Source organism: Mustela erminea, chromosome 3, assembly GCF_009829155.1.
Source record: "Mustela erminea isolate mMusErm1 chromosome 3, mMusErm1.Pri, whole genome shotgun sequence".
NCBI lineage: Eukaryota > Metazoa > Chordata > Mammalia > Carnivora > Mustelidae > Mustela > Mustela erminea.
Window position 1 is genome coordinate 44,623,647 of NC_045616.1, and position 15,857 is coordinate 44,639,503.

The 15,857-nt window shown below is 38.7% G+C and overlaps 2 protein-coding genes across 6 annotated transcripts in view; one reads left to right on the forward strand and one right to left on the reverse strand.

The window, feature by feature from the left end:
* Nucleotides 1-6,521, forward strand: part of LIX1 (limb and CNS expressed 1) — a 49,934-nt gene extending 43,413 nt beyond the window's left edge. The window contains exons 5-6 of the mRNA XM_032335680.1: nt 3,795-3,872; nt 5,785-6,521. Of these exons, the coding sequence (XP_032191571.1) occupies nt 3,795-3,872; nt 5,785-6,072 (366 nt within the window). The 3' untranslated portion in view covers nt 6,073-6,521. The remainder of the gene's footprint in view (nt 1-3,794; nt 3,873-5,784) is intronic.
* LOC116586104 (2'-5'-oligoadenylate synthase 3-like) overlaps nt 1-15,857 on the reverse strand; it is a 47,962-nt gene that overhangs the window by 12,788 nt on the left and 19,317 nt on the right. Inside the window, exons 8-11 of one of the 5 annotated variants that reach the window (XR_004283894.1) lie at nt 14,646-14,855; nt 13,984-14,136; nt 13,095-13,223; nt 2,616-2,640 (exon numbers count right to left, since the gene is read on the reverse strand). Coding sequence is in view for 3 of the 5 variants with exons in the window: in XM_032335677.1 (XP_032191568.1) it covers nt 8,044-8,110; nt 13,984-14,136; nt 14,646-14,855 (430 nt within the window). In the remaining 2 variants the exon portion in view is untranslated. Of the gene's footprint in view, nt 1-2,615; nt 2,641-8,043; nt 8,111-12,001; nt 13,224-13,983; nt 14,137-14,645; nt 14,856-15,857 lie in introns of those variants that run through there. The other 4 variants (XR_004283895.1, XM_032335677.1, XM_032335679.1 and 1 more) reach the window with 4 other exon arrangements.

Here is a 15,857-nt window from a genome sequence, read left to right on the forward strand (position 1 = left end):
AAGTCTCTATGAGCTCTTCGAGTGCTTACTGTATAGTAAAATATAGACAAAGTCCCCAACTGAAAAGAAGACAAAAAACCCATTACATTATACTGGCAATTTCAACATAAGAATGGTGATATTTGCTCTTCTGAATACCTTATAGTTTTAAAATTTACCTAATAATTTTAAGATGTCTCAAATCTTAGAATGCCTTCAGTCTCCTCATTTTCATAATTTAAGATTTTTGGTAAGCAAGCAGAGGTAAAGACAATAAAAATCAGCTTTTTTGAATGGTCAGTAGGACAACTGTCTAAATGTTAAGTTTTCATAACTAGTGTCATAACCAAAAATTGCCTTAATTTCCTGAATTGTGTTGAGTGTATGTGGTTTGTGCGGTCAATACACAATATATGTCTCTTCACCAAAAAAGAAAAAATGCAGATAGCTTTCAATTGAAGACTGCTACTTTTAATCACATTAGGAAAATAAAGTCTTCAGAGTTTACATTGTTTAGGTTGCCCTTGATTTCATGAAGGAAAAGGATGCTGACAGAATCTTAATGCTGTGCTCAACAGCGGCCATTGGGTATGGAAACTAGGGATTGGTTTTAATGTCAATTCTGCTTGATTATCCATATTTTCAGGCATTTTCTTGACTGAATTTATACACATAGGAGTATTTTACAGTTTCTTTCGTTTGTCCATTATATGTTATCTATATTCTTGACCGAAATTTTTAAAACTTTAAGTGGTTTTCTTTAATATATATTGTCACGTGATTCAAAACTCAAAAGGTACAAAAGAATGTCAGTCAGTGGTCTCCCTTGTACTTCTGCCCCACAGGCATTCCTGTTTCTACCCCAGAAACAACTATGTTATCCAGTTCTTTTGTATCTTGCAGGAACTCTCATAGGTATTTACAAGCAAATATTCATAGGCATTTTCTACTCTTTTTTAATCAAATACTAGTACACAGTATATATGGTGTGCACCTTGCTTTTCTTTTAACACCACATCATAGAAATTCTTTATATTAGATCCTAGAGGGGGACGCCTGGGTGGCTCAGTTGGTTAAGCATCTGCCTTCAGCTCAAGTCATGATCCCAGGGTCTTGGGATCAAGTCCTGCATCAGGATCAGCCACTTCTCCCACTGCCTGCCACACCCTCTGCTTGTACTCTTTCTCTGACAAATAAATAAATCAATCTTTAAAAAAAAAAAAAAAAGAACTAGGAGGGCCTTCTCATCCATTCTCTATGAATGAAAGTATTCAGTGGTATGACTTCATTGTAGGGGAGGAAAAATAATTTTTTCTCTACCCTTCTGAGTTCTTAGGTGAGACCCCTGTAATAAAAGATTAATAAGAGAAAAACAGAAGTTTTTTTTTTTTTTTTTTTTAACACATATACTGCATGTATACATGAGAGATGCTCAGGGAAAAATAGTATCTTCCTGAGGTAGCTTGGAATTTAGGATCAAATACCATCTTAATAAGGAAAGAGGAGGGGGATGTAGGCCTCTTAGGAGATAGTAAATGATTCTTAAGAAAGATGAATGGCCCCTTAGAAGAATAGCTGGGAGGTATGTTAGTCTGTGTCTTCTTTTGTGATAAGAATCAATCTTCCCCAGTTGATGAAATTGCTCAGGAGGGGATTTATCATAATTGGGTTCCTTCTGGAGGATGTGTCTTTAGGCAGATAAGGGGAGTTCAGAGAAAGCCTTTCTTTCCATTTGCTGTTTTTCAAGTGCTTGCCGCTTAAAACGAATGTAACAAAGCAGCGTGTTTTGGGGTGGCATGTCCTGAACTCATATTTTGGTGGCAATAAATTCTGCTACTCTTCAGTATCGTCCTTTTTAAAACTGTTCCTTTAAAAATGAGCATTTAAAGGTGCCTGGGTGGCTCAGTGGGTTGAGCTTCTGCCTTCGGCTCAGGTCATGATCTCAGGGTCCTGGGATCGAGCCCTGCATCGGGCTCTCTGCTGGGTGGGGAGCCTGCTTCCCCATCTCTCTCTGCCTGCCTCTCTGCATACTTGTGATCTCTCTCTCTCTCTGTGTCAAATAAATAAATAAAATCTTAAAAAAAAAAAAATGAGCATGTGAGGAGTGCCTGGATGACTCAGTCAGCTAAGCATCTGAGTCAGTTTGGGGTCAGTTAATGATCTCTTGGGTGGTGAGATGGAAACCTATTTTGGGCTCTGTGCTCACCCAGCTGTCAGCTTGAAGATTCTCTCCCTCTGCCCCTCCCCCCACTCACACACACAATGAATAAATCTTTAAAAATTTTCTTTAAGATTATATTTATTTGAGAGAGAGAGCATGAGCAAGGAAGGGGGTAGACTCCCCACTGAGAAAGTAGCCTGATGTGGGGCTTGATCCCAGGACTCTGAGATCAAGACCTGAGCTGAAGGCAGATGCTTAACCAACTGAGCAACCTAGGCGCTCCTAAAAAAAAATGTTTTGATGATGTCCACCTCAAATGACACCATCTAATTAGGTGTAGGAACTGAAATCAGCTGGGAAAATAGTAAATTTATTCTCTGCCCTACAATCAGAAAACTGTACCATTCTGTAAACTAAAAGCAGAGGTTCTTGCCCCTTGGCCAATGGCAGTTTTTCTCAGCCAGTGAAAACTGCCCACTCTTCCTGGAATGGCATGAAACCTATAGCAAAAGAAACAGAAGTCAGAATCTTTGCCATTGCTGAGCCCTTTGATGCTCATTTAGAGCAAATTAATGTCAGCTAAGACACAAGGTACATCAATCAGTACCTGTCAGTACATTATTCACACATTCATAATTCCAGACTCCAGAAGAGCCAGGTTGAAAAGCAAAGTCAATTATTACGACTTTTCCTTTTCTGTATCTTGTTCTCAGTGATACCCTGTGCTGAGGAGGATCACAGTGGAGGATTCGCTATTTAAATAAATCCTTAAAAAATAAAAATAAGCACTTAAAATATTTTCCATTTTCAACCTCAGGCAATTTTAAAAACAGTACAATGAAAAATTTTACCTACATATTATTCTGAGATGTGCTGATATATTTAGATAACTTCTTGGGGGTAGAATTGTTAGAGCATATGTATTGTTATTTTATTTTTTATTTTTATTTTTGGAGAGTTGGTGGGGAGAGGCAGAGGAGAAGAAAGAAGAGAGAGAATCTTAAGCAGGCTCCATGCCCAGGCTAAGGTTGATGCAGGGCTCCCATCTCACAACCATGAGATCAAGACCTGAGCTAAAATCAAGAGCCCGACGCTTAACCAACTGAACCACCCAGGGACCCCAAGCATATGTACTTTTCATGTTGAAAGATATTTGTCAACGACTTAGTCATTTTATAGTGCAAATATGGATAGAACAGAGGAAGGAAGGAAGAATGCTCCAGAGGCTTGGGGACTCTGGTGTTTGAAAGGTCTTTAAGCATTCCAATGATATTGTATATTCTGTTTCCCTGAGATAACTGGGAATCAGAGTTATGCCCTACCCAGCTTTCACACTTTCTTTTTTTAAATTTAATTTAATTTTTTTTTCAGTAATCCATAATTCATGCACCACACCCAGTGCCCCATGCACTCCGTGCCTTCCTTAATACCCACCACTGGGCTCACCCAACCCCCCACCTCTCTCCCCTCCAAAACCCTCAGTTTGTTTCTCAGAGTCCACAGTCTTTCATAGTTTGTCTCCCCCTCCCCCCGCCAACTCACTTCTCTGCATCTCCCAATGTCTTCTGTGTTATTCTTTATGCTCCACAAGGAAGGGAAACCACACTTTCACATTTCTGCTTTGAGAGTAATGACAGGTGTTTGTGTTTTGTAGGAGCTGATGACCATTTTCCAACTATTGCACTGGAATGGAAGCTTAAAAGCCCTTCGTGAAACAAAGTGTTCCCGACAGGTGAGGTTTTCCAGTCAAGAATGGGTTTGTCATCTTCCTAGATTTCCCTTATTTGGATTTTTCTCTGTTTAAATTTGATACTTTATCTATTAAGAGCAGAAGATATATGAAAAGATATATATATAACAGTCCATTTGAGTCAGGGACTGGTCAAATATGCACACGAAGGAGAATGTTGCCTACACATAGGACTGATTTAGATACCCATACTAAATGCCTAATAGAGGGATCATTAAGACAGACTTGGTTTCCAAGTCAAATGCTCAATCTCTCTATGCACCTGTTCTGCCTTAGAAGAAGGCAGGTATGTACTCTCCAAGGCAGGTATGTGCTATGGTGAGTGCTGTGAATTGCGTAAGACTGATGATTCACAGACCTGTACCCTTGAAGCAAATAATATATTATATGTAAGTAAATAAATAAATATATTATACAGTAAAAAAGAAAAAGAAATTTGAGAATGTACTACTTCTGAACCGCCTCACTAAAGAGTACTAAAGTTGATTGTAGCAGGAAGATTTTTCTCACCCCCACCAAAAGTCCCCAGAAGACAATAAAAATGATTATAAAGTTGGGCAAGCTGGCATTCAGTCACCTCAATTTTTTGGTCTGGAAGTTTCTTCTTTATTTTTCAGAAACAAAGTGTCACTATTTCTTCATTACCTATGAGAGGCACCCTTCCCCCCTTTTTTTAATGGCAAAGGCAAATCCCCCCCTATGTCTTTGACAGTTTTCACCTTCTATCCTGCAAAATTCATCTTTCCTTTTTGCACCAGTGGAGTTTGAAAGATAGCCATTTATTTTTGAGAATTTGCTAACAGGAATTTGTATGAGGATTAAAGCCTCTACCAGTCAGCTAGATGTGGGTGGATATAAGTTTTCCATGCACTGCAGCCCCAGGAGTTTTTTAGTTGTTCTTTGGTTAGAAAGTCTGGCTTTCAAAATGTCAAAGATGGAAAAGAAATGAGTAGTTGACAATGGCTAGGGCTATTTTTTTCTTTTCCTTTGATTTTATAAAAGGTCTTTGAAATTCGCTGGGTTGGTTATAAACACTTTTCCATGGTTGTTTTTAATTTGTTAAGGTCATAAATAAATACCATATGCTCTTGAAAATAAAAGTAAGCAATGCATCCACTCTAGGAGATCTTCTTAAAGTGTATCCATTAAACCTATACATGATGTTACAATGTATTGGCAGATTTCTCACATGAGAATTGACAAGTAGTGATTCATTTCGACTAATATACAGAACAGACAATGTACATTATTATGATTATCATTATTGATAATGCCTACATTCCACAGTACATTCTTAAAGTTCTTTCTGTAGTTTCTGTGAACCATTTGGACTGCCATCTATCTTCCTTATGCTAACAAAACAGCAGTTAGGAAATTGACCCTCCTTGGTTTCTAAGCCTTGTCCTGACTCAAAGCCTCCTGCTCTCTGCAATGGGTGTGACTAAACCGAATTCTGCCCTAACCCTTCCATATAATTGTTCTGTCTCTCTACATTGCTGACAGAGATAATGTTGGGTAAAAGAGTTCAAGGAATCAATGAAGTAGTAATATTCATGCATAAAGGAATGCATTTTCAAAGGAAGACATTTTCTAGCAAGGTCAGAGTTCTGTTTGTGGACATTATTGAGTCATTCTTGGTGGTAGTGTTCTGACACAACCTGCAGTAACTCTGTTTTACCTTATCAGCTTAGCTCTTTATTTGCTTAAGAAGTGTATCTTGAGATTTGGCCTCCATTTGTGAACATCAAAGAGGTTCGGTTGTTGGCAAAACTCCTATGGATGTGGATGTAGGGGGGTGGCAGAGATAAAGGAAATTGAGGTGTTGGAAAGCCATGAGCCCAGGTGACTTTATTGCTCTTCACTGACACTCTGGACTTTGTCTCTTGGCTCCCAGGAAGTCATCTCCTACTATTCCCAGTATTCCCTAGATGAAAAGATGCGCAGTCACATGGCCCTGGACTGGATCATGAAGGAGAAGGAGTCGCCAGGAATCCTCTCTCAAGAGCTACGGATGGCCCTGAGGGAGTTGGAGGAAGCCAGGAAAGCGGGACAAGAACTGCGATTTTACAAAGAAAAGAAAGAAATCCTTAGTTTAGCCCTGACTCAGATCTACAGTGATCTTGACACCTCCTCACCCAGTGATGATCAGCTGAGCCTAACGGCCCTTTGTGGTTACCACTAGCAAGGCCAAGTCCCGGCTGCCCGGAGGTTGGCAGAGGCCAGACTAACATTAGGAAGCTCAGTGAAGGAGGTCCATCCCAGGCTTTAGCAGCTACAGCCACTACCTGGAGGCTGTACTAATTCTTCCCATCCATTCCATTCGCAGAATTTGAGAGTAGTAGGACCCTTACAGGACCCAACATCCCACTTGATGCAATTTTCCCATTATGCTTTCAAGAGTTCCGCCTCTTACTGAAAGGATGGAGGAAAGATTGTTGGAAAAATATTTTCCCAGTTTGGCTTCAGCCTAAAGCCCTGTTAACATGTGCCTTGCTAGATTCTATGTGTTGTTGTAAACAATGGGCCAGTGTAGCATCCCCCAAAAGAACATCAGCCAGCATTGGGGAAAAAGGAGCATGATAGCAATTTTTTAAAATACTTGGGATTAAATAAACAATATATAAAAAAATATACCAGTTGGAGTTTCTTCCTGAGCTTTAGAAGCTAAGAGATACTTATACTCTACTAGGTGTAATCCAAAATTACAGTGGGGATTTTATCTGGACATCCCACTACCAAAGATCTTAAAGTGGTAAAAGTATGAAAATACTTGATAAATTTAATTTGGCTTAAAATGCCAGTAATAATCATTTTTAAAAATCTACACTCTTCCATATGGGGATGACACCTAAAGTAGTACCGTTACTTGTATTCCTCAAGAAGAATTAATATCTAACGTTTACAAGTCCTGGAGCTAGTCATGTTTATTTTTAATTTGCAGATAGATTACTTGAATTGATTAGTTTTTCTTTTTGCCACCATAGTCATATGTCCATAATGGAGAAAATTACTGGCATTTTAAAGGTTAAAGCTTTTTAAAAAATCATTAGCTTTTAACAGTGCTTGCTTTTGATTAGTTTCTCATGCATTAGAGAGGAGTCTTTAACTGTCTTTTTGTTGTTGTTCAAGAACATGAGCCATGAGTTGCTCAAATGGAGTGTCATTTTTAGGTTTTAATTAGACATCTCTCTTTGAAAATGGCTTGGGTCAATTAATTGATTAGAAAACCAAAAGCAAATACAGACCAATTTTTGGATAGTTTCTGGTCACTCAAATTTAAGAATGGCAGCGGCAAAATTTAAACATTTGTAGTAATTTCCATATTTATAACATGAAAACTATTATCTTACATTTAGTTCCAAATTTCAAAATAAAGAACACGGTTTTTTCAATATTAAACAGGTTTCTTTTTCTTCATCTTTAGGCAAATGCAAACTAACTCTCCTGAAGGCTAAAACCACTGTATTAAAATTTACAGAAACATGATAGTTCAACTTCATATCTAAATACGAGCAGATGTAATTGTCCCTCCTTAAGTCCCCATGAAAACTATGTATACTGATCGTGTATTTTATGATAATAATAATAAATGATAATAAATTGATAATCAAGATAATAAATCTTGATAATAAAAAAATAATTTCATATATCCTATTTCTCATACCAGGGGAGAATTTAGCTTCATGTCTGTCCTACTCTAATGTGGGAAGGTAATACTATATAATATTAAATAAATTTAATTTTAAAATATTATTTTAACAAATGTTACATTCTTCCCCATAATGAGGCTAAATGTCACCTAGAATATAACTGCATTCCCTTATAATTCCAAAAAGGAATTAGGATTAAGATTTGTAAGTTGAATATTTGTAAGTTGTAAATTTTAAAATTAAGGACACTTTCTATTTAAAGGAATTTTTTCATAAAGTAATTACTCTTTAACATTTCAAAAAGCCATAATTTCCCATGTCAGGTGTATGCAAAGCTAGGTATATCTTTGCTAGCATTTGCAGACTTTGACAATGACTACTTCAAGCTGACACCATCTAATTAGATGCAGGAACTGAAATCAGCTGGGAAAATAGTAAATTTATTCTCTGCCCTACAATCAGAAAACTGCACCATTCTGTAAACTAAAAGCAGAGGTTCTCACCCCCTGGCCAATAGTAGTTTTTCTCAGTCGGTCAAAACTGCCCACTCTTCCTGGAATGGCATGGAACCTATAGCAAAAGAAACAGAAGTCAGAATCTTTGCCATTGCTGAGCCTTTTGATGCTCATTTAGAGCAAATTAATGTCAGCTAAGACACAAGGTACATCAATCAGTACATCACTCAAACATTCATAATTCCAGACGCCAGAAGAGCCAGGTTGAAAAGCAAAGTCTATTATTACTACTTTTCCTTTTCTGTATCTTGTTCTCAGTAATACACTGTGCTGAGGAGGATTACGGTAGAGGATTCGCTATTTAAATATATGGAGCTCTGGGTCCTAAACTTTTGTCGTGACAGCCCCTTTGAGAATCCAGAGAAAGACATGGACCTCTTCCTAGGAAAACAGAGTGCAGTATATACATTCAAATTTGCATAAACAGTTTCAGAGAGTTTGTGGACTTTTCCAAAGTCCATGGATTACTTGGTCCAAGAACCTTCAGTTCAGAACTCTTAGTTTTCAGCACAGACTTACCATCTCTTAAACCTTTCAGCAGGGATCCGAGCTAGTTTAGACATAGCCCCATGTAGCCTACTTCTAAGATAAATGTCATTATTCTTACATACAGAATCATATTGTGTCTTGACAAGAGATAGTTTAATTTTCACAAAATCCGAAACACCAAATTGTTATGAAAAAGCAGTTGAAAGCAAACTAGTCACTAAATGTGTGTGAACCTATCAGAATATCACTGATTTAATGAAGTCATTGTTCCTCTAATGATCAAAATCTGGTTGTCCATTTGTTTAAAAGCTATATAGTCCACTGATATGTTTTCTGTTAAATTCATTCACTTACCTCTACAAAAGAAGAAGAAGAAAATCACAAATATTCTTGAAATGCTGTACCCACATCAACTTTGAATCTGATCATTTATGTCTCAGGGAAAAGAGGAAAAAGCATATAAAGATTTAACACTTCCCTGGTTCTTTAGAGGAAAATTTTGAAGCTAGCAGTATTGGTGTAGTTGACTTTATCTCTGAAATGCTTTAGAGAATTTTGAGTTGTATCATGCCATGCCTTTCGTTCTTGCCAAAGGACGGAAGAAGCCAGCAGAAGAATATTTTCATTATACTTGACTATGTTTACAAGTAAACACTACTCAAGATATTATCACTTACATATTATTGATACTTTTTCATTTTGCCTTGTAGAAAGGCAAATATTAAGTTTTCTTCTATGGTGTCTATGGTGTTAAAGTGTGAATATTATTTTTAGCCAGGACTCTTAGGAACATGAAAATCACTTTCTCTGCCACAGTGGTTCTCAAATTTGGCTGCACATCAGAAATAATTAAGGAGCTTTAAAAAATCCTAAATGTCTAGACTATACTCAGACCAATGAAATCAAACTCTCTGGAAGCATGGCCCAGGCATCAGTGTTTTTTAAAACTCTCCAGGTTGTTTCAATGTGCAATAAGATTTGAGAATGACTTCTACCCAGGAAGGTCCTTGGCCTAGCTAGTGGGAGCTATTACTCCATTTGGCCTTGGCCCCCATTCAAATGTTGAGCTCCTTTGAGCGAGGTATGACCTGTGTAAGCAACAAGCTTTCCTGGAGCCCAGAGCTAAAGGAGGGTAAGCACATGCATACACGTGCACACACACACACACACACACACACACACACACACTGCATCTTACCAGTACAGCCAGGTTCTGCCCCAGGATCTAGGCTTTCTTTCCCAAATATGATACATAAAATATCCATACCAGAAGCATCTGGCTTGCTCATTAAAAAAAAAAAAAAAAAAAAAAAAAAAGTTCCTGGGCCACACCCAGACCTGCTGACCAAATTACAGGAGAAGATCTGGATAATTCACCACTTTACCAGGTGTTTCTGATCAGACTTAAATTTGAGCTCTTGGCCTAAAGCTACCTAACACATTCTTTAGTGGGCAGCACAGCCCTGCCCTTTCGGACGTAACCAGCCTCTTGGGGCAGAGTGCAGAAAGGAATAAAGGAGAGAAGGGAATGTTGCCCCTCTACCTTTTCTGGAAGCTGGAGAAAAACAGAAGGGGCAAAGAGATATGGCTGCCTTTCTTCTACCGAAAGAGCAGCTCCCAGTGTTTTATCACTTAGGCCTTAACAACATTTGGACTTAGTTTTAATCCCTTTACCAGAGACCATGCAAATCTCTTTTAGCTCCTGTTAAAGTCACTTCTCTAAACCTGACTAAAGCCTGGTAGCACTTTGTACCTTGGAACAAAGTAGGCTGTGGGAAAGGCAAGCAGAAGCCGCTTCTCAAGAAGCACGGATTCTTGAGTGGTTTGCAAGTGAAAACCCCAGATTGCTAACTATAGCAGTTCTCACTTGGTAGGGGCAATGATGCACCACAAATACATTGTAAGTCAGCTGTTCAACCCTGAGGGTGCATTTTTCTATAAAAGCGAGGTCATAAATGGGGGGCAAGTTTCCCGAACTAGCCTTCTCCTACTAGCCTAGCAGTAGGACACCCCAAATATTGATCTATGGGATCTAACACATCCCTAGGTTGTGAGTAGGCAGGAGAAGGTAGAACAAGGGTAGTCTGGGTCTAGTGCATAGTATTGAAATCCTCCCGGGGTGTATTTCTCAGCCCCAAACTGGTTCTCCAGTCTCTTTATTTTCTCTTTGTCCCCCCAGATTACTTTGCCAACCCCCCACCCACTGCTATTACTTGTTGCTTCTTCTGATCATGCTTTCTTCCACTTGCTGACTTACTGAAGAAAAGGTACCTTTTTCCTGCCTTCTTACAAAGTCTTTGAAAATTTTTAAGAGTTGGTATCACCAGAGAAATAGGAATATTTGTGTGACCTACAAATGACAGCTACTAAGCTTCTCTGCAGACTTGTTTTCACCAGGGCTGGTGAGGAAAGCCACAGACACACAAAGGAGGACTACACTGAACAGGGTAGTAGCCATGGAACCTGTCCCATGCACCCACAGTCCCAAGGCTTCCTGCTTCTTGGGTGTTCTCATTAGGCTCCACATGACACTGCCCCATCCTGACCACAGCTGCCCCATGATTCGCCAGTGATTCTGGGTAACCTGGCTCGAAACTCCAAACTGGACTGATCAGTCTGTCCCCCCAGGAATGTGAACTAAGAAACACGAAAGGATTTTGCCAGGTTGAGTTGGGAGGGGAAGTTGGAAGAGTCACCTTCACGAGAGCTGTGGTCTGTGCAAGCACAAGTGAGGAGGAAGAAGAAACCATCAGTCAGTATAGGAAGCTGCTGAGTAGAAAGAGGAGATGCCGAATGGTGCAGAGAACAGATGCAGAGAAAGGCAGAGAAGAAAGGAGAAGCTAAAGGTATGAAGTCCACGCAAGGAAGACAAGAGCTGCTGGCCCAAGTGCCCTGCACTAAATTCTTACTTTTTATCTGAGTGGATCACATACCTTGCAACCAAAGAAATCGGACCTTTCTCATTTCAGAGCAAAATCACACTATATTATTCTGTTTTTTTTTTTTAATCCTCCGAGTAGACAAAAAACAAAAACAAAAACAAAAAAACCCACCAAACTGATGTAAGGAAGAGCCTCTTCAAGTGAAAAAATGCTGCTGAAAAATGTAGATCTAAAACTGGTGACAGAGTTGACTTCTTCCCCACTCACTGCCTCTCTCACTCCAATGTCAGGTCTCACAGAGTTCAGGAGTTCTTCCAACTCTGAAATAAATTTATGTATTATGTGCTAATCATCCTCCTGCTCCCCTACATAGAAATTCTTGTGTTCTCATGTTCTGTAGGAGGTATGACCACAGAAGGAAAATGGGACTCTATTTTTAAAAAGATAGAACTCAAAACCTCAAATGACTGTTGTCTTCTTAAGAAATTAGCCACCTCAGGAAACTAGTAACATGCTCTGACAGTGCTCAAGAATGCCATCTTTGGCAAAGACATTCCAGCCATGAACTCCTGAATTCATTTGAGTAAAGGAAGAAGAAAAGCAGTGTCTATTGTGGGCTGAAAACTCCTTCCCCTGAACCAACTAGTTTACTTTAGCATCTGGACTATTAGATCACATACTTAGCAGGTGCTCAATGAACGTTTCTTGAGTAGAAATGTATTATCAGTGTATTGGTGTCTTCCTTACTCCTTGATGATGAGTTAATTCATTGACTAGACCTGGCTTTGTTCTACTGGACTAATCAGGGCTCATTTGGTTGTAAGGTAGAACCCCAAATCAAACTTAGTAGGCAAAGGGGGAATTTATTGGCTTGTGACACAAGAGTTTTTGTTCCAGATACATCTGTATCTAGGAGCACAAAACAAGACTTGATCTCTCTCATGATATTGATGTGCACATATGTGCATACATGTGCATTGTTGCTCACTTCTCAAATCAGCTTTCTTTTGTACTGACTTCATTTTTAGGCAGGCTGTCCCTGTGGAGCAGCAAGATGATGACCTGTGCTTTCATGCTCCCCTCATAGCAGCAGAAGAAATTCTTTGCCACCAGTTCAAATCCAAATTCCAGAACAGGGTGCTATACTGGTATTTTAGTTCGATGAATCACTGTACCATTCCCAAGTCACATGCCTGTCCCCCCAGAACTAGTGGTCAATTTGTCCAATCTAAACAACATAGATCTTGTGGAGAAGGAGTCACCTGAGGTAAATATGGGTTCAGTTACCAAAGTGAGAAAATGTGGCCATTTCCCAAGATATTTTAAAAAACATTTGTCCTCAGCCTTCAGAGACAGAATGAACAATAGAAGAAATGCAGTCTCCAACCATTAATTGGAGAAAAGGATTCTGGGTAGACAAAAAAATAACAGATGTCCACTGTGAATACATTGTACCATTTCCAAAAATCAAATCCAATCTCAAAGACAAATTTTGTCACCGTTAAAGATGTTCAAAAGAACATTCTCCCCTGAGGGGAAGTCTAAAAGTGTTTCCAGACCAATCACATCACTGGAATAAGCATACAAGTTCTCTGAGGACTCGCCTGAAGGGGCCAGTGCTCATTTATATGTAAGAGTTCTGTCATGTGGAGAAGCCTAATCACTCACATTAATCTACAGTCACACTTCATACATCTTTCGTGCTGATGAATCATTGCTATGCAAGTGAGTCAGGAAATTTCCTCCGGTCTATTTCTGGTGGGCCCTGGCTTTCATTATCAGTGGCTGCTAACACTGCTTAATAGAAAAAAACAAAACAAAACAAAACAATTTACACCACCAATTGAAAACAGTTGTGGCAAAACTGGACAGTTCATAGCCTGGGTACTTTATTTTCCCCTACTTAGGGCTGAGCACCTTACAACCTCAAGAATGGCTCCACTCTGACCCATAAGTTGTGACATAAAATGATTTTGGAAACAGTTTATTCTGAGGCAGTCCATGGTATTTCTTCCAGATAGTTCCATGTTTCCATGTAGCAATTTGTTAGTTTATGTCTGGAAATGAACAGGCTGTACATAGTGCAAGCAGGTTTTTGTAGGGAAATCTTGAAAACACTGGTGACCCAGTGAAACTCCAGATCACCAAGAGAGTTAAAAAGTCAACCTGAAGACATAATGAACTAAAACTAAAAAATGGAAGTGATTTTTTTACCCTTTCAGTTAATCTCTCAAATGACCTGGGAATTTTATTTATTTATTCACTTGTGGCTACTTTGATTTTTTTTTTTAATTTTTTTTCACAAGGCCACCAAAGCAAATAAATCCAAATAATGGGAGAGGATGGTTCAACTCTCCTGAAGGCTGAAATGGATTCTTTTATCTTAAATGATAAGTCACATCAATACGTTTGTTAAAGATGGGGTCACTAACGTCATGACTTAGAGTGAGACAATCATACAGACTTTCCTCCAGACCACTCTAACTGGGAATGTGTTCAGCGTCCTTTTTATTTTCTTCATGGAAATCCAAGGATAGTAGCTCTTTGTCTAGTTTACCAGTCGTCTGTGAAAAGCCAAGGGGGCTCAGCTCTCACTCCGCTGAAAAGAGGTTTCAGTAGGCTATGTCTTGCCACAAGGGCAACTTCATCCCAGGCATTGCACGTGTCACAAACGTTGACAGTAGGATTGGCAGGGTCTAAAATGAATGGCCTAAAACAAAACAAAACAAAACAAAACACAAAACTATCCATGTCTGACCTCAGTTTTGATTGCTGTATAGTGAGAAAAGGGGATGTCAGAGTTAAAGAAGGAACGTGGTTAAGAAAAGGGCCCTTGGAAGGATGGAAGCAAGCCCATGGAGGGCTAATACCCATCAGGAAGCAGCATCTTGCTTTTGCCTCCCCACCGCACCCCCCCAACACAGACGCCTTCTCATTTTTCCTCTTCACTTCAGGAGGCATTTCCTCTCTGCTTTCCTGTCTTCAATTTCCTCCCCGTTTGCCATGTGTATCCACATTTGATTCATTCCACTCAAATTACTCATAATTCACACTTGAGAATTAAAGTTCTGTGAGAAGTAATCAAAGGGAATTGACTCTGTGCTAATTAAGGACTTCTCATTTACAGTGAATCACAATAAAGCTATCTTTGCTCCAGACTTTCTTTGTAGATGACAAATATGCTGCTTCTTTCCTAAGGGCACAGAAAAAGATAGTTACCTTGTGTGTTTCTGCTTCACCTTTACAAAAATGGGGAACTTGGGACAGTAGTGTCTGTGCCAAACAACCTCGATTTCTGCGTATCGAACCAGAAGCTTGAGGACTGCCCTCATTCCCTGCACCAGGCTGAAGAGCAGCGGCTTTCCCGCCAGTTCCCAGATGTGAATGGTGAGGAGCTCCACGGTGTAAGAGGAGGGAAGTTTCCGGAACCTAGACACACAGATGGAAGGGTTGTCTACTTCCCTGGGTTGTCTATTTCCCAGAATATGAAGACAGATTTATTCAGTTATGAGAAAAATTTAAGCCCAACAGGCAATTTACAGAAGAAGAAATTCTATTTTCAATCTCACTGTTTATCAAACAATAATTTTCCACCCAATAGATTGACAAAATATAAAGAATGATAATATCCAACGTGGGTGAGTTTGTGAGAAAACAGACACACTCTATTGGTAAGAATGTAAATCAATACAGTCTTTTTTGTAAATTAATACAATCAACTCTATACAAATTTGACATATGCTTCCCTTTATCAGCATTTTCCACTCTATTCCTTCTGTAGAGAATGTGGCTCATCTGACTTGAACACACTCTGGATTTTGAAGACTTAAATTTTTAAAAAAGGAAAATATTAATTAATAAGTTTTATATTGATTGCATGTTGAAATGGTAACATTTTTGATATAGTGGACTAAATATATTATTAAAATTAATTTCATCTATTACTTTTTACCTTTCTATATATTGCTACCAGAATATCTAATATTGCATATGTGGTTTGTATTTGAACCTTACATTCTATTTGTCTTAGCAGTGATCTGTGCTGTACACTCATTAAAAGAAGGTAGATCTCTAAGATCTCTAGGTACATATATAAAAAAATATAATATAGATTAAACGAAAAACAATTTTTAAGTGACACATAAACTGCAAAACCCATTTGTCCTTTGTTTTTAAAAAACTAAGCATACATAAAAAACAAATTTGGCAAAATATGTCCTAAATATTCTTAGGGAGGTGGGAATTTGGGGTCAAGAAGGAAAATTTTTTTTACAGTAATCTTTTAAGTTGCAGTTTATGTTACACCAGGGAAAAATGAAATAGAAATTAAAGCTGAGGGTTAAAAACAAACTCATGGGAGAAAATAAAACAGGTGGTTTCAGGATTTTGTGTTGATTGATATCCAAATATGTATTTTTGTTGCCTTGGCAT